This window comes from Caretta caretta, chromosome 2, assembly GCF_965140235.1.
Source record: "Caretta caretta isolate rCarCar2 chromosome 2, rCarCar1.hap1, whole genome shotgun sequence".
In the NCBI taxonomy this organism is placed as follows: Eukaryota; Metazoa; Chordata; order Testudines; family Cheloniidae; genus Caretta; species Caretta caretta.
The window spans coordinates 74,784,086-74,804,515 of NC_134207.1; the positions used below are offsets into that span (position 1 = coordinate 74,784,086).

The 20,430-nt window shown below is 45.3% G+C and overlaps 1 protein-coding gene across 3 annotated transcripts in view; it reads right to left on the bottom strand.

Annotated features, from left to right (window-relative positions):
* SPIDR (scaffold protein involved in DNA repair) overlaps positions 1 to 6,713 on the bottom strand; it is a 333,236-nt gene extending 326,523 nt beyond the window's left edge. The window contains exons 1-2 of one of the 3 annotated variants that reach the window (XM_048840607.2): positions 5,938 to 6,009; positions 3,705 to 3,782 (exon numbers count right to left, since the gene is read on the bottom strand). In XM_048840607.2, the coding sequence (XP_048696564.2) occupies positions 3,705 to 3,782; positions 5,938 to 5,952 (93 nt within the window). In that variant the 5' untranslated portion in view covers positions 5,953 to 6,009. Of the gene's footprint in view, positions 1 to 3,704; positions 3,783 to 5,937; positions 6,048 to 6,609 lie in introns of those variants that run through there. The other 2 variants (XM_075125247.1, XM_048840608.2) reach the window with 2 other exon arrangements.
* Positions 6,714 to 20,430: the final 13,717 nt, after the last annotated feature.

The following is a 20,430-nucleotide window of genomic DNA, read 5'->3' on the forward strand; positions in this document are numbered from 1 at the left end:
GCCGGGGTATAACTGCATTGCTCAGTGATGTGGATTTTTTACACCCCTGAGCAACGTAGTTATACGGATGAAAGTTTACAGTGTAGACCTGGCGTAACTAAAGTATTTAGTCTTAATATTGAGATATCTGGGGAAAATGTAATGGCTTGAGATATACAGGAGCTCAGACTAGATGATCTAACAGTCCTTGCTGACCTTAAACCCTATGAAACTATGAGTTTGGAACAATTACAGTTTTAGATTGTACATAGGATATCCAGATCACTGTTTTATAAACAAAATTTGATTAAATTATTTGAAATGTTAAGTGCCAAAATCTTCTCTCTCCCTCCCCCCATCCTTAAATGGGAATAGTCCTATTCAAATAGAAGTCCTTCCCAAATTCATAGCAGCAATGTCTGTATTAAGGACCAAATACTTTATAAAATCTAGATACAATCCACAACTACTTTGTAAGGTCTGAGGCCCTTTTCTGCAGTAAGCAGCAGCAGCCATAAGCTAAGAAGCAGAGAGTCACATCCTCACATTCCATCTAAATTGCACCAAAACAATGTAATATCAGTCTGTTAAGAAGGCGCTCCCATCCTGATAGTACCCACCATCACCAGATAAGGAAACAGATCTTAAGATGTTTAAAGAAAACTTTGTTTGATTGTATTCTGTCGGGCAAGAAACCACTTATCAACAGTTGTGATTATGAAATCTATACTCCTATTGTTTTGCCTTTATGATCCCTACTTCTCTATTTTTTATCTGTATGGTCTCTGTGATTCTTTCATTGTTTCTGTTGCATAACTAATTTTGCAAGATTTAATTCAACTAAGGTGCTGAGGAATGATGAGTTAAAGAACAGTGTTGTAATGGGCTAGGACTGGTGAAAAATACAGCCTTGTAGTATTTTAGTTTAAAATGATTGGTTAAGGTATAGCTAAGAAGGACACAAGATTTAACTACATAAATGGGTCCAAAAGGAAGTTCTTTGAAACCTAACTCCAGGACACAGCCCAAGATCAGAATCGCCGGACCTCAACACCCTGGCAATCATACCGTGCAGAAGCTGGTGCCCTAGACGATCTAATCTTGACCGGCCACCAAGAAAAGTTTGCCTGCCTTATTGGGAGTGGTGAGCATTGTATGCAGAGTGAGCGTATTCTGTTTTGGTAACTGTTAATAAATAGAGGTTATGGATATTGCTGTGTAAGGTTCTTTCACTGGTAAAAAGGACCTGCAAACCCGCAGAAGATTACACCCTGAGCCCTAGGAACTGGGTAAGGGCAGGTGCCTTTTGCCTCCACTCGGCAGCTAAGGGCAGGTGCTTTATCGCCTCCACTCAGCTTTCCCATCGTGTAGCACTCAGTAGTTTCTCTATCAGAAAGGATGTTCCCAGATGTTGCTTCAAAATTTGCCATCAATGAGTTGATGCAGAGAAAAATACACAGATGCTTTGAATTACATTAAAAAATTCTGCAGCCTTACTAGAAGCTGATGCTGCATCACTGACCACCAAGTTCAATGAATGAGAAGTGCCTGGGACAAAAAAAGCTTGAGGGTTTAACTCTCAGATCCGTGTCTGCATTCCTCTGTTCTTTCCTCTCATGTTGGCACCATTATTGTAGCCCTGACCTCTCATGTCAGCTATTGCAATTCCCGTATCTTCCAGCTTTTTAAGAAGCACATTTGTTATACCAGCTCCTGTAATATCATCAATGTCAATAAATTCTAGAAAATGCTCTGTCACCGTTGCAGGGACATTTTCACTAGGTTCTGGTGTTGTTACAAAACGCACCATTAAAGTCATTTGTTCCGTATGGCTGATGTTAGGTGTGCAGTCCAGAATAACAGAGTAATATCTTGCCGACTTCAGATCTGCCACAATCTTCTGTTTGACTTTTGTTGCCAGTAACTGTATGATCTCATTTTGAATTGTTTTTTCCAAGGTAGTGATGTGTGTACATTTCTTGGGTGTGTACTTTCTTGCACATTGTAGGGAGAGTGGTCACTTTGGATGAACTATTACCAGCAGGAGAGTGAGTTTGTGTGTGTATGGGGATGGGGGGTGAGAGAACCTGGATTTGTGCTGGAAATGGCCCACCTTGATTTTCATACACATTGTAAGGAGAGTGGTCACTTTGGATAAGCTATTACCAGCAGGAGAGTGAGTTTGTGTGTGTGGGGGGGGGGGGGGCGGAGGGTGTGAAAACCTGGATTTGTGCTGGAAATGGCCCAACTTGATTATCATACACATTGTAAGGAGAGTGATCACTTTAGATAAGCTATTACCAGCAGGAGAGTGGGGTGGGAGGAGGTATTGTTTCATGGTCTCTGTGTATATAATGTCTTCTGCAGTTTCCACAGTATGCATCCGATGAAGTGAGGTTAGCTCACGAAAGCTTATGCTCAAATAAATTGGTTAGTCTCTAAGGTGCCACAAGTACTCCTTTTCTTATTTCTTGGGTGGTGACTCTTCTTAGATGCTACTGGAGTACAGCATCAAACTCAGCCATCAGCTCCACAATTTTAAGGAAGTTTCCATTGTTTGGCACATACAGCTGATCTGAAGCACCACTCAGTGCTAGGTTTTGGGTAGCAAGCATTCTCACAATGGAAACGAGCCTTTTCAGAACATTTTTCCAGTAAAGAGACTCTGATGCAATCCGCTCTTGAAGCTGATCATCTATGGTGGCCTTTAACCTTTGTCTCATCTCAAGCTCTTTCCACCTGTGGAATGCTCTCTGGTGATTTGCTGCCTTCTCACGGCATGCCAGATTTCTAGCCAAATTTTTCCAGTCCTTTGTTCCTGTCAAACCCAATGTGGCTGGAACATTAGGCTGGAAGAGTTTGCAAGAAAAACAGTATGCAGCATTCTGGGTTTTTGAGTACATAAGCCATGGCCTCTCCACTTTGTCACCATTGGGGATTTGCCAGTAATGTGTTGGATGGAAACTTCTATTCTCATTGTCTTTGGGGAACATGAAGTTTTTGCTGTGGCCCATGCAGTACAAGGAAGTCCCTCAGGCTGCTGTCCACAGCAAGTGGGTCCACAGTCCTGGATCATCTAGACTTAAGGAACTAAACTCAGCAACAGCTGTTTCTTGTGCCTCCACCACACTCTTCTCTGATCTACACTTTTCTTCAGGAATGCGTATGGTTACATCCATTTGAGATGCAGATATGGATGCTGCAGTAACTACCAGGTCACCTGCACTCTGACTAACTGGAAGATCAGGCATCTCGTCACCACTCACATCCTCACTGGGGCCAGAAGACTCACCGTGAACATTTGTGTCTATGTATCTCAGGAGAGCTCCTTCCTGCTTAGAAAGCAAAGGAAGCTTTTCTATCTTTCTTTTTCTGAATGCTGCTCCCGAGGGGCATTTTCTTCTTTCACTCATGAATGATGAATGCTGTTCTGTGACAGCTATAGTGGCTCTCAACACTCATTTGAAAAGGACAAATAAGCAGGCTGGTAGCAGGGCCTGAGTGAGGGAAGATATCAGCATCTTAAGGGCCTAACTGGCTCCTACTACTTCAGTTGACTGCCTGTTCTCCTCAAGTGGGTTCAGGGAAGCAGCAGGAAACAGGAAGCTCCCTGAGAAGCTGGCGTTAATCATTCCAGGCTCCTGGGGGTGTTAGAAAGGTACATAAGAGACTCCTCCTCTTCTCTCTCCCTGCAGCTCCTGCTGCTTTCTGTTATTCCCTCTCACCTTTTCTCCTGCTTGCCTGCCTGTTATGTCTCTTGTGCCCTCCTTCTTCCAGCACAGCACTCCACCATCTCTGTGCATCTAGAGCAGAGAGAATACATATGCACCAGCAGCAGACACAATTTTCTACACTCTGGGTTCTAGTGGCCCCCGCCCAAGCCTGGCACCTGAGGCAGCTGCCTCAGTTCGCCTCATGGTAAGGCCAGCCCTGAGCAGAGGTGACTTTCACTCTGTTGAGCCTGATACTGTAGACACCAGAGCTGAACCCATGATGGTGTAATACAGCATTACTAAATTCACTTTAAAATGTAAGGGTACATTACCAACCTCCTACTTCATTGACACCAGAACTGGAAACAACATCCAAGTAGAAATCACACCAGTGCCAATACAGAAAAAATATACTCTTTTTAGGCCTACTCAATATTACCCTATTAATACATCCAAGAATTGCATTAGCTCTCTTGGCCACAACCAAAGAGAGAGGCTGGAAATGTGAAGAAATATATTAAAATTTCAGGAGAGACACCTATAACTGGGGAGTTCTTTTGCAAGGCTTTAGCTTCTTGATTAATGATATTCTGTCCTGTAAGAATTAACCTTTTATTGGAATCTACAGGAAAAAAAAAGAAAAGAAAATCCAGTCGGGTGGTTAGTGAGCACTGCAGTTTTCCAGACCCAAACATGGGAACAGTTAGCTTCCACACAAAGGGCTAGGGAAATGTTACAAGTCTTACTTATTATAATGGGGGAAAAGTATTAACATGATATCAGAGGGGTAGCTGTATTAGTCTGTATCCACAAAAACGAGGAGTCCGGTGGCACCTTAAAGACTACGGGATTTATTTGGGCATAAGCATAAAAAAAAACACTTCTTCAGATGCATGGAGTGAAAATTACAGATACAGGCATAAAAATATATTTGTACATGAAGAGAAGGGAGTTTACCTTACAAGTCCACGTGGGCTTTGACCTCTTCCCTGCCCAGAGCAGTGGGGCTTGAGCTTTGGCTCCCCCACCCGGGGCACCGAGAATCAGGTGGACTCAGGCTTTGGTCCCGCCTCCTGGGGTCATGTAGTAATTTTTGTTATCAGAAGAGGGTCACAGTGCAATGAAATTTGAGAACCCACGATATAGTACAACCATCATTTTCAGGCTAAATGCTGTTACACTTTGGCTATGTCAACAACATTAGTAGCATATTGGGATAGCTGGTCAGTTTTTTTAAATGGCTTGCCAATTCTGCAAACACTTCCGCATGTGCTTAACTTTAGGCCTACACATAGACACTATTTGGAGATGAAATTAAAGTTAAACATGTGCATGTTCGCACAAGGTGTCTGTTTCTGATAATGCCATGCTCAGAATTCAGGGGGCCATGGCTCCAAGCTCTCTTGTAAGACCACTCTACAAGTTATCAGAGATTAAACACTAAACATGGGCACTGCAAATGCCTAAGAGATGCCCACAGCAGCCAGGGCTCTTCACTTTTGTCCACCATCCCTCTCTAAAGACAAATATGCTGCAGTCCCCACAGCAGCTAACGTAGTAATAATAGGCAAAGAGTCCTGTGGCACCTTATAGACTAACAGACGTATTGAAGCATGAGCTTTCGTGGGTGAATATCCACTTCATTGGATGCATCGTCATATTCACCCACGAAAGCTCATGCTCCAATAGGTCTGTTAGTCCATAAGGTGCCACAGGACTCTGCCGTTTTACAGATCCAGACTAACATGGCTACTCCTCTGAAGCTTGACATAGTAATAATAAACAGCTCTTGCCTATTGCTTTTTTTCTGTAGATCTCAAAGCGCTTTACAAAGGACATCAGAATCTTTATCCCCAGGTTACAAATGGGAAAACTGACAGGAGCCCATGCCCTGTGTGTAAGAAGTTAAAATAGCAAACAATGCTTTATCTTCTCTTCCTCTGCAGGGGGGGCCACACTGAGCTGCCCCTGCAATTTAGCTCCCCCTGTATCTTTAACATTTGTATTTCACCAGCCTCTAAGGCCCTCTGCACGGAGGCTCCCACGTGTACCTAGGGGCCCGCTGTAAAACAAACCAATAACGGTACCGAACGAGGCCCACTGTGCTAGGCGCTGTACAAACGGAAGCTAACATGGCCCTGGCACCAGACCACTGCGGGACTAACTCCAGTCCTCCCTCGTCCCCTTCCCGCAGGGCCCCGCAGCCGCCTCACACAGCTCGCGCTCGCACACCGGCCGGTACTACCTTCCTACTGGGCATATCTTCTCCCGGGCCCTTACGCCGCAACAGCCGCTCCCTTCCCACGTGACAGGGAAACCCCGGAAGGAGGCGCGGGGAGCCCGAACTCCAATCCCCGGACTGGAGGCGGGGCCTGAGCCCTTTCTGCCACGCCCCCTCCTTTCCAGCTTGGCGCCACGACACAACGGCTTCTGATTGGATAGGCGTGCCGGGATGCGCGTGACGTAACCGAGCGACCGGAGAGCGGTCGTGCCTTCCCCGCCTTTACTGAGGTGGCCCGTGCGGCGTCGGGCGCGGGGTCCGCTCGCCTTGCCTAGGCGGGCCGATGGCGGAAGCCTCCGTTGCCTGCAGTGGGAAGAGGCTGGGAGCCGAAGGAGCTCGCTCCTCCCTCAAGGGAAGCCCGGGGGGCGCCAGCCACCGCCCCGCTCCGCGGGCTCGAGGGGGAGCTGCGCGGGGGCGGCCCCGAACCTGGGCCAGCGGCGCTGTGGGAGAGGCAGAGGACACCCCGGCGAGCCGCGGGGCGGCCCATCTCGCAGGGCCCGTGCCTGTAGCGCTCCCGCCCACGCCGTGCTGCCTACTCTGCCCCGGGCAGGCCGTTGGCGCCGTGCCCCTCCGCGCCCCCCCAACCCCCCCCCCCCCCCCCCCCCCCGGCGCCGGGCCACTCGCTTTTTTCCTTACAGGGTTAAATAATCAGTTGGGCATCTGGGGTTTGTAGCTCATGCCTCGCCCACGGCCAGCCCCCCTGCGGCCGGCAGAGCGGCTGGGGCGGTGAGCCCGGGAGCAGTCACAGGATCGCTTGGCTGGGCTGAGTTTTATGGGAGACCCGTTTTCCAAACCAGGTTTTTGTAAAAGGAAGTGATTCTGTGACTGTATGGCATGTGCCTGTGTTCACGCCCCACGCGCTATTGTAACTTTTGTACAAGGCATCTCTTGGGAGGGATCATTTAAAAGCTCATAACTTGCTGATCTATAATGTGGCGAAATGCATGTAGCAGTGTTATAGGTGAAGCTATAAACATAAGCAGAGATCATGATAAAAATATGTTTTTCAGAGATGTAGGGAGAATGGCTAAACCGGTTCCTCAGAATCCAAGGGCAAGCTGACACCTCAGCCAGGTTTAAAAAAGGCTGATGACCAATACCTCCTAAGTGGCTATCCTTTGCCAAGAAAGGAGGCTGGTCAAAAAAATGTACATCTTAATAAAGAAACAGCATGGAGTTCTCTTCCACACAGACTCCCTGTTGCCTTGCTCCCGGTTGGCAATGCTTCTCAGAGGGGGCTAGGACTATAAAAATAAGGGACAGACTCCCCAGGAAACCCCTCTCTCTCTCTGCCCATTGATTCATTGTACCTGAAGAGACAACAGAAATAACCATTGGACTGGAAGAGGGGTCCTGATCGAAGAAGTTTGGTCAGTAACTAAGGCTGCTGAAAGCATGGGATGAGAAAACTTTGCTTTGAATTTAACATAGTTAAGTTACAGGTTTCAGAATAACAGCCATGTTAGTCTGTATTCGCAAAAAGAAAAGGAGTACTTGTGGCACCTTAGAGACTAACCAATTGATTTGAGCATAAGCTTTCGTGAGCTACAGCTCACTTCATCGGATGCATACTGTGGAAAGTATAGAAGATCTTTTTGTACACACAAAGCATGAAAAAATGGGTGTTTACCACTACAAAAGGTTTTCTCTCCCCCCACCCCACTCTCCTGCTGGTAAAGAGTAAAAGCAGGAGAGTGGGGTGGGGGGAGAGAAAACCTTTTGTAGTGGTAAACACCCATTTTTTCATGCTTTGTGTGTACAAAAAGATCTTCTATACTTTCCACAGTATGCATCCGATGAAGTGAGCTGTAGCTCACGAAAGCTTATGCTCAAATCAATTGGTTAGTCTCTAAGGTGCCACAAGTACTCCTTTTCTTTTATAGTTAAGTTAGGCACCTGTTGTGTTTTATATTTATTTTTTCTTGTAACCATTTCTCGTTTTATGCCTTACTACTTGTACTTACTTAAAATCTGAATCTTTGTAGTTAATTTGTTTTATCTAATCCAGTGTGTTTAAATTAAAGTGTCTGGGAAACTCCGTGTGGGGTGGCAAGTTGTATTCATGTTATTCCTTTTAAAGGAATAACAGATGTATAACTTGTATTGTCCAGGAGAGGGTTAGGCACTACAGTAGCTGCTCATTAGTCTGGCTTGTACCCTGGTATGTCACAATTTTGTTGAACTTTGATCAGATTTGTTGCAATCCATTTCCTTGTGCAGAAGCGTCCATGTAACATCACACCAACCATTGTCTGAACAAGAACTAATTTGTTGATAGTAGAAAGAATGAACTGTCTGTCTCTTGGAATGATCCGACATTAGGTTAAGGCACGCTAATGGAATACTATGGGGGAATGCTACTACCAGAACTGTTTCTCCTGTAGAGACAGAGAACTTCAGTCTCTATAAAAGTATGTCTACAGGGCAACGGGGAGCATGACTGCAGCACATGTAGACATATATTATTAAAGCTAGTTTATTTAAGAACAGCCATACTAGGTCAGATCAATGGTCTGTCCCGCCCAGCATCCTGCCTTCTGACAGCAGCCAAAGCCAGAAGCTTCAAAGGGAATGAACAGAACAAGGCAATTATCAAGTGATCCATCCCATGTTGTCCAGGTCCAGCATCTGGCAATCAGAAGCTCAGTGACACCCACCACATGGGATTGCTTCCCTGACCATCTTGGCTAATAGGTCCATCAGTGGCTATCTTCCATGAACCTTTTTTTTTTTTTTAACCCTCTTACAGCTTTGGCCTTCACTACATTCCCCGGCAACAAATTCCACGTTTGTTTGTTTTAAACCTGTGCTGTCTATTAATTTCATTGGGTGACTCCTCGTTCTTGGATTATGTGAAGGGGTAAATAACACTTCCTTATTCACTTTCTCCCACACTATTCATGATGTTATAGACCTCTATCATCTCCCCCCTTAATCATCTCTTTTCCAACCTTTTTAATCTATCCTCCTATGGAAGCTGTTTCATAAGCTTAATCATTTTTGTTGCCTGTGTCTGTACCTTTTCCATTTCTAATATCTTTTTTTTTTTTAATGGGGCAACCAGAACTGCACACAGTACTCAAGGTGTGGGCATCCCTGCATTTATATAGTGGCATTATGATATTTACTGTCTCATCTATCCCTTTCCTAGTAGTTCCTAACATTGTTAGCTTTTTTGACTGCCACTGCACAGTGAGCAGATGTTTTCAGAAAAACATCCAGACTCCAAGATCTTTCTTGAGGGGTAACAGCTAATTTAGACCCCATCATTTTGTATTTATAGCTAGATTACTGGTACTGATAGCAGTGAAGCCACAACAGTACAGACTATAGAAGCAGGGACCCTGCATAATTACTTGGGTGGCTAGTCAGTGTTGGCACTGCTTCAGTCCAATTGCATTCCCCAGTTGCAATGTAGACCTAGCCTAAGGCTCTGAGTCCTGCCTCCTTCACAATCTCTAGTTTAATTAAAGTAAATACACCAGGACTAATGTTCCTATGGAGGAATGGAGAAGGAATGGTATATGTCAGGCAGCCTCACAGAGCTCTTTAGAAAGGTTTCTAACATCAGAACTTTTTTTTTTGCAAGTGTACAAGGAAGCTTATTAAAAACATTCTTAAGTTCAGTTTGGAAGGCCATCATTAATGTGATTAGCCACAAAATTTTGTAAGAAAAAAGAACATGCTAAATTTGATTACATACACCTATCTATGCATACCCTGGCCTAGATGGCATTTCATGTCTGTTGTTTACCTGAATCAATAGCTTCATCATGACGTGTTGAAGATCAGAGATGAGACTAAATAAAGGGCACCTGCCACTGCACAATGGAAATTTTATACATTTTTCACATTTTGTATTTGAACTGTGTGATTTTTAAGGGAAACACAAATTAAAATGTAAATTCCTGTTAGCAAAAAAGTCATATCTTTAGTGGTGTTCACAGGGAATAGCAATTAATTTTCCGTGATGCACGGAGTACATGAATACTACTTTGTAATCCATATCTAAATAGTACAGACTTTTGAGGAAACTACTAATTACTTTATGCCCCCTTAACATTTTTTATATAAACTATTCAGACTGTGAATTGTTACTATGAACTGAACAAATTTGTATCTGATTCAAATGTAGTTTAGTGATTCAGTTCCCCATGCTTCTAAAGTTATAACTCTTAAATGTTTCCAAAATATAAGAACTGACACTTTTACCAAGTGCCAGACCTTTACTAAATGGAGTAAGTATTATAAATAATTTATATTGAAATTGTTAACTTGTGATTAATTTACAACAAAAATATATTTCATACAAGATATCATAAAATATTTTTGAATCACTTTTAAAGGACCTGCACATTTGGCAAAGGATTTTCTTGTCGGTTTTTGCCTTAGTAAAGATTGAAGGGTTGCAAAACTCCAAGTAATTTCCGTACCCAAGGAAAAAACAAATGATTAATACTACGGGACAAATTCTGAAGTCCTAGTGACAGTTTGATGTTTATGAATATTTCTTGCAGTGGATGTCCCTGAAGCAGTTCATTTGTGTTGAAGTCTTTATTCTGTTGTGTGCTTGCCCTGAGTACAGTTGTCAGAAATGTTTCCCTCTGCGATACCCACTGGGGCAGTTCAAGCACCCTCTGTTGCGGCACACCACTGTGTGTAGATATAAAGGATGAAGCTGCCCCAATCCCCCACAGTTCCTTCTTACTGATGGTTGATAAAAAAAATCAGTTTGTCTTGCTTCAGCAAGCTCTCTATACACAACTAGATGCATAGTTACCTATTTGGGTAGCTTTTAATGCTAGTTAATAGGTAATTTTTTTTGTTTTGTAAAAGTTAGTTTCTCAGTTCCCCAATGTTGGGGTTCAATTTGTTGGTACTGAGAAATGCCTTCGTCACTGTGTTTCAAGCCCTGTCTTTCATGCTGTAAACTGGGGCCTCCGAGTGACCCATGCACTAGTTGTTCAAAAGCGTCTGGGTGAGTTTCACATTACAGATCAATGCCAGATTTGTGACAACTTCAAGACAGGACCCAAAAAAGTCTATCTATACTGCAATTAAAAACCTGTGACTTGGGGCACATGGGCTCAGGCTAAACAGCCCCTTAACTGCATTGTATATATTCAGACTCCGGCTGGAGCCCAGGCTCTAGGACCCTGTGAGATGGAAGGCTCCCAGAGCTCAGCCCAATGTCTACACTGCAGTTAAATAGCCCCGAGGTCTTACAGGACTAGACCGAGTCAGCTGGCATGGGCCAGCCACAGGTGTCTAATTGTAATGTAGACATACACAGAATGGCCAGGCTGTTTCTTTTGATAGAGGCTGCTCTGAGATTACCTTCACAGCTTTCTCAGTCAGGAAGGGTGCCCAGCACTCTGGCTTCTGTGAGAAATGCCTGTCTGATGATGTCTGAGTCCCAGCACCATTGTTCCTCCCCAGCACCCAGGAAGAAACAAGGCTTACGACAACACTTCAGGGAGAGGCAGATCACTGGTCCCCAAGATGCTAAGCAAGAACTCAAGGGTCTAGAAGTGTGCATGCAAAAAAATCAAAGCACTCCTCCATTCACTCATTGGCTAATATGGCACCATTGACTCCAGTGCCAGGGCAAGGAGAAGTCAAGCCTGCAAGCCCAAAGTGGTGCCTTCATCATCTGCAGCACTGTCTTCATCTCTCACACACTAGTGAAAATATTCCAGAGGCATATGCAGCAGCAAGGGACTTGAGTTAATTGGTGCCATTGTCTCCAGTGGTGCAGGAGATTGCTCCTACTGTAGTGGTGAAAAAACACGGCACCAGCCTCCAGTGCAGCACCCAATACCTTCTCAATTTCCCATGTCCCAGAGTTCTCACCGGTCAGTACCATCCAGAGGAAAACCATCAGTGAATTGGTTTCTCTTAATGTTCTCTCGGCACCAGTCTCCAGCACTGACAGGGACGGCCCCTCTGTGATCAGGAGAAGGTGATTCTTCTTCTTCTGACTGGTTATTATGTCTCCCAGCCACAGTGCTTGTCCCTCCTAGACTTTACCACTTACAGTACTTGCAAGATCCTGCAGCCTACACTGGCATGGAAGACGTTGGGGTCTAGTACCCTTACAGGAACTGTGGAGGATTCCCCCTGTTTCCAGAACCTCTCCAAACCGTTCACATTTGGTTTCTTCATCTAGATGGGGGGGGGGGCAGAGTCATCTCGTTGAGCCCCTCCTGATCCTGCTATGATGCTGGCAGACCAAGTGCCAACTCATGCCAAAGTCCCCACATCTCTATTGGGCATTGACAAATACATGTCTGGGATCAGTCTGGCTCACCTGTGTGTTAGTATTGTTAAAATAGGTACTAGAATAATAAGAATGTGTTTAGATTTTATTGAATGCTTGAGATTAATGCATACAACAACTCACACTTATAAATTTGTATCCCATATTGCAAGGTAATATTTGAGCAGTGTCCAGATGAAGCAGTTTCCTCCAGAGCATCTTTACTCTCATCTGTTGACTCAGAGCTCACCAGGACATCCAAGTAAAGGAAGTTAGGGAATCTTATCATCTTATTGACATCCTCTCCACAGCTTGTCTGTCTTGTGTGGCTCTTCTGATTAATGAGGCAGGGATCTGATTTAGAGAGAGTCAATGGCAAAGTCCCTCCTTGCCCCTTTCCACATCAAAATAAATGGAGTGTAGATGTTAAGTACTTTACCAAGGCTTCGACCATTTTTATACCCCATCCCCAGGATCACTTGTCTTCAGACAGAATGCCCATGAGCGGGAATACCTGGGGCAGCAAGCAGCTACTCAAGTGGAAGGATACTAAAATCTTGACTTGTTTGGTAGAAACGTTTAATTCTACGGTGGAATTACAGTTTAGAATCGCCAACCAGCAGGCTTTATTAGGACAATAGGATTTTAACATCTGAGACTCCATTCTGGAATTTAAGGATAAGCTGCCTGAGGACACTAAACAGGAGTTCCTTTCACTGGTATAGGAAGGGAATTTAGTGGCAAGAACTTCTTTTCAGGCTGGTTTGGACATGGCTGACTCGGCTGTTAGGACCATGGCCTCTGCTGTCACCATACACAAGTGCTCATGGCTGCAGACTTTGGGTTTGCCCCAAATAGAGAAAATTATTCAAGACCTGTCATTTTAAAGGTCATCCCTCTTTTTAGCACAGATGGATTATAAACTTCATAAAAGATTCCAAAACAACTCTGAAGTTATTGGGGATGGAAATTCCTTTGGGATTTTTGCACAGCCAGTTCGATCTATCTCAAAGCCTCTTACCTTCTAGTGGTGCAGATCACTTAAGCAGGTTGTTTACAAGTCAGCACGAGTGGTCCCTGTCCAGATGTAGCCAGGTTAATTTTCCAGCTCTGGGGGACTCCCCAGGTGGACCTGTTCACAACAAGATCCAACAAAGTCCCAGCAGTGGTGTTTCCTACATGGTCAGGGTTCCCTCACAGAAGCTTCCCTGTTTCGCTGGATGGGCAACCTCGTGTATGCTTTCCCAGCAATCCCACTTCTTCATAGAGTACTGTTAAAAATCAGACTGGACCATATCCAAATCATACTCATAGCCCCAGCTTGACCTTGGCAGCACTGGTTCTCCACTCTCCTGTCCCTTTCAGTGAAAGCGCCAATATCACTTCCACTGGACCCAAACCTAATTTTGCACCTTCTGCACCCAAACCTGTAGGCTTTCCATTTAACAGCCTGGATGCTCCATGGTTAGACTCGAAAAAGAAGTTTTGCTCAAAAGAGATTCAGGATATACTGTTAAATAGAAAGATGCCATCTACTAGAGCTACTTATCTCTGTAAGTGGAAACATTCCTCTATCTGGTCTCAGTCTTGAGTCATGTCACTACATTCTTTGATCTAGCATATCTCGGGCTGTTATACCAAAAACAACAAATATGGACCATAAGTTCTGTCAAAGTCCACTTAGCAGCTGTTTTGACTTCCAGACAGAAAAGACAGCGATCATCAAACAAGATGTCAAATCTTTTTTGACCGGCCTGGAAAGGTGGTAGTCTCACACACAAGATCCTGTTCCCCCATGGGACCTAAACTTGATATTGTCAGAGCTTACGGGGCCTCCTTTTGAACCTTTAGCAACCTGCACCTACTACATCTTTCAATTAAGGTAGCATTTTTGGTGGCCATCACTTCTACAAGGAGGGTGGGTGGGTGAACTGTGGGCACTGATGTCTGGCCCTCCCCCACTTTATAGTTTTCTTTAAACACACTCTTTACCTGCATCCTCATCTAAAGTTTGTCTCAAAAGTGGTATCTAACTTCCATATCAACCAAGCGATATATCTACCTTCATTCTTTCCGAAGCCACATTCAAATAAAGATGAGGAAAGGCAGCACACACTGGATGTCAGGGGAGCATTGATGTTCTACCTTGACAGGTCCAAGCAGTTCTGTTTATCTTCCCAGCTGTTCATAGCAGTCACAGACAGCCTAGTTTCTTCTCAGAGAATATCATCTTGGATAGCCTCCTGTATTCACTTGTGCTACAATTTGTTTAATGTTACTCTACCAAGCGGAGTGACAGCTTTCCTGGCTCAAGTTCCTGTCCTAGACATTTGTGGGGTGTCAGCTTGGTCTTCAGTGCACACATTTGCTTCCCATTATACCATTACTCAGAATGCTAGCGACGATGCCAGATTTGGGCAAGTTGTGCTTCAGTCCTTGTTCAGATAGACTCCGATCCCATGTCCTGATTTCATCACTTGTGGGTCACCAAGACTGGAATGCACATGTGCAATCGCTCAAAGAAGAAAAAAAAAAGGTTACTAACCTGTTCTGTAACTGTTGTTTTTCAAGATGTGTTGCACATGTCCATTCCACAACCCACCCTCCTACCCCTCTACATCACAATATTCCTGCAAGAAGGAGCTGAGGAGGGTTGGGGGCAGCCTCGCCCATATACCTGCACGCAGAAGCGCATGGCAGTTGAGGGTGCTCAAGCTCCCCTGACAGGTACCAGTGAAATTTCCAACAACTGTGCTCGGGGCGAGTGCACACTAAGAGTGGAATGCAGATGTGGAACACATCTCAAAGAACAACAATTACGGAATAGATTAGTAACGATTTTTTACATGCTGGGCGATTAGTAACTTTTTGAAGTGTTTGGGGGAGTAACATGCAAAGTTAGGTGATCAAAGGATGAGAACTATGAAGGTTTGACACCATAAATGTCATGCCACCACCACAATAAACTTAATGGGATAGCTTGAAGATATAGTAGCTGGCTCTGAAGAATTGAAACTGGTTGTGGACATGGGCAATATACAAAGTGCCAGATTTTGATAAGCTGCATTAATATTTATACCTTCATCAGAAGAACATTTTAATGTCTGCTTTTCTTTTTTAAACCAAAATAGTATTTGAATGGAGCTACATATTAATTATGTGTCTTTGGAACTGCTCCACTTTCTCTATTTAAGTCATAGAGCTACTGTTTATGCAAGACAACCCCATGCTGCTCCTGGTCTGGCCAGCAGAGGGTAGCTTTGTACAGCACAGAGGACTTTCCAGTGCATACCACACTAGTACAATCTAGGAATCACACAGTATTGCCAGGCTCTGCACGTTTTTATGGTGGCTGACATTTTCATATTTGCTTTTTCCTTTGTATTCAGTGCTAACAGTGGAGGGAATCACATGCTTGTTGATTTTTTAGACTGAGTTTATTGCGCACAAGGGGTCCTTGCATTCCTCCATTGTTCCCCACCCTGTGTACCACTCTCCCGTTCCCCTTTATTTCAGGGACTCATTGCAAACCAACCCTGCCAGGGCCTTTGGGTGCCTCACTCATTTCCCTCTGTACCATGATCCCCCATATCCCCTCCTGCCAGACGCATCTTTGTGCCCCACATTATACCCTCCATGACAGGGGCTCTGTGCACACCCCCATAAGTCCCTTCCCTCAATGGCCCCCACACCAGGGTCCCCCATGGTCCCACTGCCAGCAATTCTCTGTGCCTCTCCCATTTTCTCCCCATGCCAGGATCCCTCATTCTGCTCCATATGCTAGGGGGTCTGTGCACTCCTCTTTCTCCACTTATGCCAGGGTCCTCCATTCTTCCCCTGCCAAGGACCACCAGAGTGTGTTGTAGCAGTGGGGACAAAGGTCAAGCTTAACCTCAACCAGGATCCCTTAGCTAGGCTTTAGAGTGACATAAGCTGTAAATTGAGGAAGACTGAGAGGAAGAACTGCAGCTGGAAAAAAGGAGTCTAGGGCTGAAGGAGAAATGACGTGCTGACCAGGACAAATAAACGCCAACCTAAACAGGAGGAGAGGAACACGCTATGCCAACAAGGACAGGAGGAGGAGGACAAGCAACAGCACAAAACAGAGAGGCAGCATGAGCTAGGGAACAGAGGCCTGATGAATCAGTAGGTGGGGATAAACCACAAGAAGCCAATTCTGTGTGGGGCATAGATGCTAAATTGATAAGTGTCTGTCCCTCTTCCTATCTAACAAGCTTTGGAAAAGCTTGTGATTTGCACCAGGTCCCCATCAGAGAGGATCAGATTCCGACTCCATTGGTGGTACAAAGGGCCTTGCTGCCTAAAGCCAAACGGACGGAATAGAAATTGTGAACTATGAAAATTTAAGACAACTAAACTCCTTAAAGTCTGAAGTGACCCCCTGAGGCTTACGGGGAAAAATTTCAGGTGGGTTCAAAAGCATCAAGGTGTAACTTATATGGAGGTGACAAGACAGATAGATTATCCTTTTCCCCATTTGCAGAGGTAAAGAAACAGTACCGTGGATCAATTGTATGAAATGTTTGGGTTAGAATAATTTTATGATTTGTGTTCATATGACCTGAGGTTGCGGGTGAGGGCTCAGAAGCAAGAAGACCTGTGTACTGTGAGCAGATTGATGAGTTTGTGGCTAATTAGGTTGGTTCTGAGAAAAAACCAAGGTTGACTGGCCCAAGCATGGGTTATAGGAGGGGGAATATGTGGGATTCCCCAGAATTGGGGACTGGATAATATCAAGCTAGGGAAGAGGGAGGTGCAGCACCCCCAAATCAACACATTGGTAAGGACCCCAAAGATCTGAGTTATCATCACTGCCAGGGAGCTGGACACAAATGGGCTGTCTACCCAAGGCTCAGGCACTGATGCTGAGTCAGCATGTATTACTTTATTGCAGCCTGGCCCAATAGGCGCTGGGACACTGGCCCACCGGTGCAACAGGCTAACCATGGGAGTACAGTATGAATGCAACTGAATTCACACCACAGCCATCTGTTTATATGTCCTGCGGTTTATATGTCCTGCTGCATCCTTGAGAGTCAAATACAGCCAGATCCCCAATGGCAATTGGAAGTGAGAATCAATGGGGAGATATTTACAGTGTGGTGGAACACCAGCACTGGTCACACCTTAGAACCTGCATGTTGTACCCAGAACAGGTGCTGACAGACAGGCCCCTGTGTGAAGGTTCCTACCATGAATCTTCATCACTCTGCCTGTGGCCCATGTCATTAGAGACCCCAAAGAAGGTTCTGGGAGCCTGAAAATAGGATACTGGAGGATATTACTTTTTGATGTATTTGGAAGAGTTACTGCAGGGTGGAGCCCAGAGAGCTCAGGTGTAAATCCACTAGAGGCCAGCCCCATAGCCAAGGGGCCTAGCTCACAGACATCTTTCAACCAGATAACAGAGCCAGTGTTAAGCATGGTAGCGTCCAGAACTCCACATGGAAGTGGGGGAAACCAAGGCACAGATGAAAGTGGTATGAATCCAAACTCCACAGGGAGATGGGACACTCAGGCTGCTAAGGGATACTGCCAACTACACAATGCCTGCCAGGGAGTTGGACAAGCCTAAAGTAAGTGTTAAGCCACTGCTTAGGGGAATATAAAGCAAGCAGCAGCTAGGAGTAGGGGGAAGGTCTGTGATGGGGCTCCACTCACCCCACTAGCACCTCCTGCTGGCCATCTTGGGGATTAGCTCCACAGGTCAGTACACCCTCTCCTGATGGTGCCTCACTGCTGTCACATCCTCTCACATTACTCCAAGGACTGTGGCATCCTTTTCATGACATAGCCCTCTGGCACCATCTCCATCTCTGCTCCCCCCTTCCAGGTAATCTACAATCAACTGTGCAGCCACTTCACCAGAGGCAAACCTAGGCCTGCCCACTGCTCTGGGTCCCAGACCAGAGACTCTCTGAACCACAGTAATCTACTACAGTCCTTTGACTTGACCACCACTGCATTTCCCTGCACCACTTCCCCACAGTCACGGCACCCCATCTGGAGCTCCTTCTCTACTCCCTGCCTGCACTGCTCTGTCCAAGGTGCTACAGGGCTGTAGTCTACTCAGGACACAGTCTTCTCTTCTCAGGCTCCTAGCAAAGACTAAATGATGCTAGCCCTGCAGTTCCTTTTATGTGAGTCCACTGGGCCCTGATTGGCTGCTCCTTGCAGTCTGTCTCCTATTGGCTGCTTCTTGCACAGACTCCCTAGGGCCCTATTAACCCCTTCCCTGCCAATGTGGGATGAATGTCCCATCACAAGGTCTCCCTCTATCTATAATTGTATTATAATCTGTGAAAATGTAAATGGATATAAGGCCGGTGGGGGAGGAAGTGCTGCTCTCCTAAATGTATCATGAGCAGTGGAACTAGATTCAGAGGGCCAATATTCCCTGGAGGCACTGTTATTGATGGGACAACTGGAGAAAAGGGAACGCACAAAATTAGGCTAGAAGCAGCTCAGCCACATGGACAGAGCAGTGCAAAGGGTTTAATAAAGTTTCATTTCTTCAACTTAACCCGCAGTCAGCTTCACTCTTTGTGAACAAAACATTTAGCATGTAGAGAACACAGGGACTCCACAGCCATCACATAGACTGCAAATGCAGGAGGACCAGGGAATGTAACTTGGTTGTGGGGGCAGTTTGAGGGTTCACCCCTACCAATGGATCAGGCCTATTCCTCTACAAGAAGCATTGTGGGGTTAAGACATGCTCTGCAGGGATCCAAGCCAGTTTTCATTATGGGAGTTAATCAGTGCCCTAAGAAGAGACAACAGGCTTCCCCTAAGAATGGTGACCCTGTGCCTGGGAATGTGGGGGTTTCCGAGAGTAAAGCACAGGGTGGGGTGGCTGTGGCAGAGCCTGTGTCCCAACAGGCTCTGGGTGTCTCTAGGGATGTTGGTTCTGGGGGGTTAGTGCCCTCCTTTACAATCTGGGGGAGATGACATTACTGGTTCTGTGGCTCCTGACTCAGTGGCCTCTTGGCCTGAGTCTGACTGAAAAATAGAGGCTGAGCCTGTTGCTATGGAATCTGTGATCTTCCTTAACTGAGGATTCTGGCTTTTTGGCAAAGCCCCAAAGCAAAAAAGGCCAGTGAAGGAGGAGGCAGTTCCAGTTTCTGAGGGTGCTATGAATTGGGCTAGTTTGGTTAGTGCAGTTGGGAAGCACGCTGTTGAGGGGGTTGCTGGGGGTGGTTCCATGGTTGGGGGCATAGAGAATTCTCTGGTATTAGTTTTGCCCCCTCCCTCTAGTCTCTCTGAGGTTCCCCCCCCTTGAGGTCAGTAGTGACTCTGACGTGGGATGACAAACTCACAGATTCTTTGGGCCCTGAACATCTGGAGGGGGGAAATATCCTGGACACCAAGGATAGGTTTCTGGCTGAGACTAAATTGGGGAAATTGGTTTCCTGAACTTAATCTGTTTTTGTTGTAAAGTAACTGCCTCTATGCTGTAGCATAAGTATATTATGTTGGATCCTCCTCCACTCTTTTCCGAAAAAGATCAGAAGGTTCATTTGGACTTTTTCTTGGAAGTCTGAGGCAGAATATTTTGTATCTGCCCATTGTGGAAGGGGGTCAAAGTCTCATTGATCCTTTGACTAGAGTTGCAACTTTTCAGTTACTGTCTCTGTAGCAGTTCTTTGGGGATGAGTCTGTTCCTTGGAAGCCATTGGCCTTTGCTTTTCTTCAGAGGGTAGGGGGTTTGGGTTTTGATCAGAAACTTTTTTTATTGGAACCTGGGTGCCTCAGTTTTGAGGTGTTACCTGGTTTTATTAAAGCCTTTTTAACACTTGGAGATCTTTCGAGCCGAGACTGCAGGATAGGTGGCTGGAGTTCCCAGGGCTGCTTCCTGAACCTGTTGTTTATAATCCTGCCACCAGGATTCCTACTCTTGTTTCTAGGAGTCTTTTCTTTTCCCTTATTGCAGCAGGTATAACAAAACTGGTTCATTTAATTGATTTTACTAATTTTACTTGAGTCTCAGCAGCTATCTTGGCTGTCAAGCTTGGTTTTCATTCTGTTTACTGGTATTGTCTCTTTTTGTTTTTAAATCAGAGGTGGAATGAGCCCTTCCTAGGGGCAGTATTTCCAGTCTTGGCATTTGCCTCCTTCAGTGAGCCATTCCTGATTATACTAATGGTTCTGTTTTCTTGCTTGTTGTTCCTGCTGTG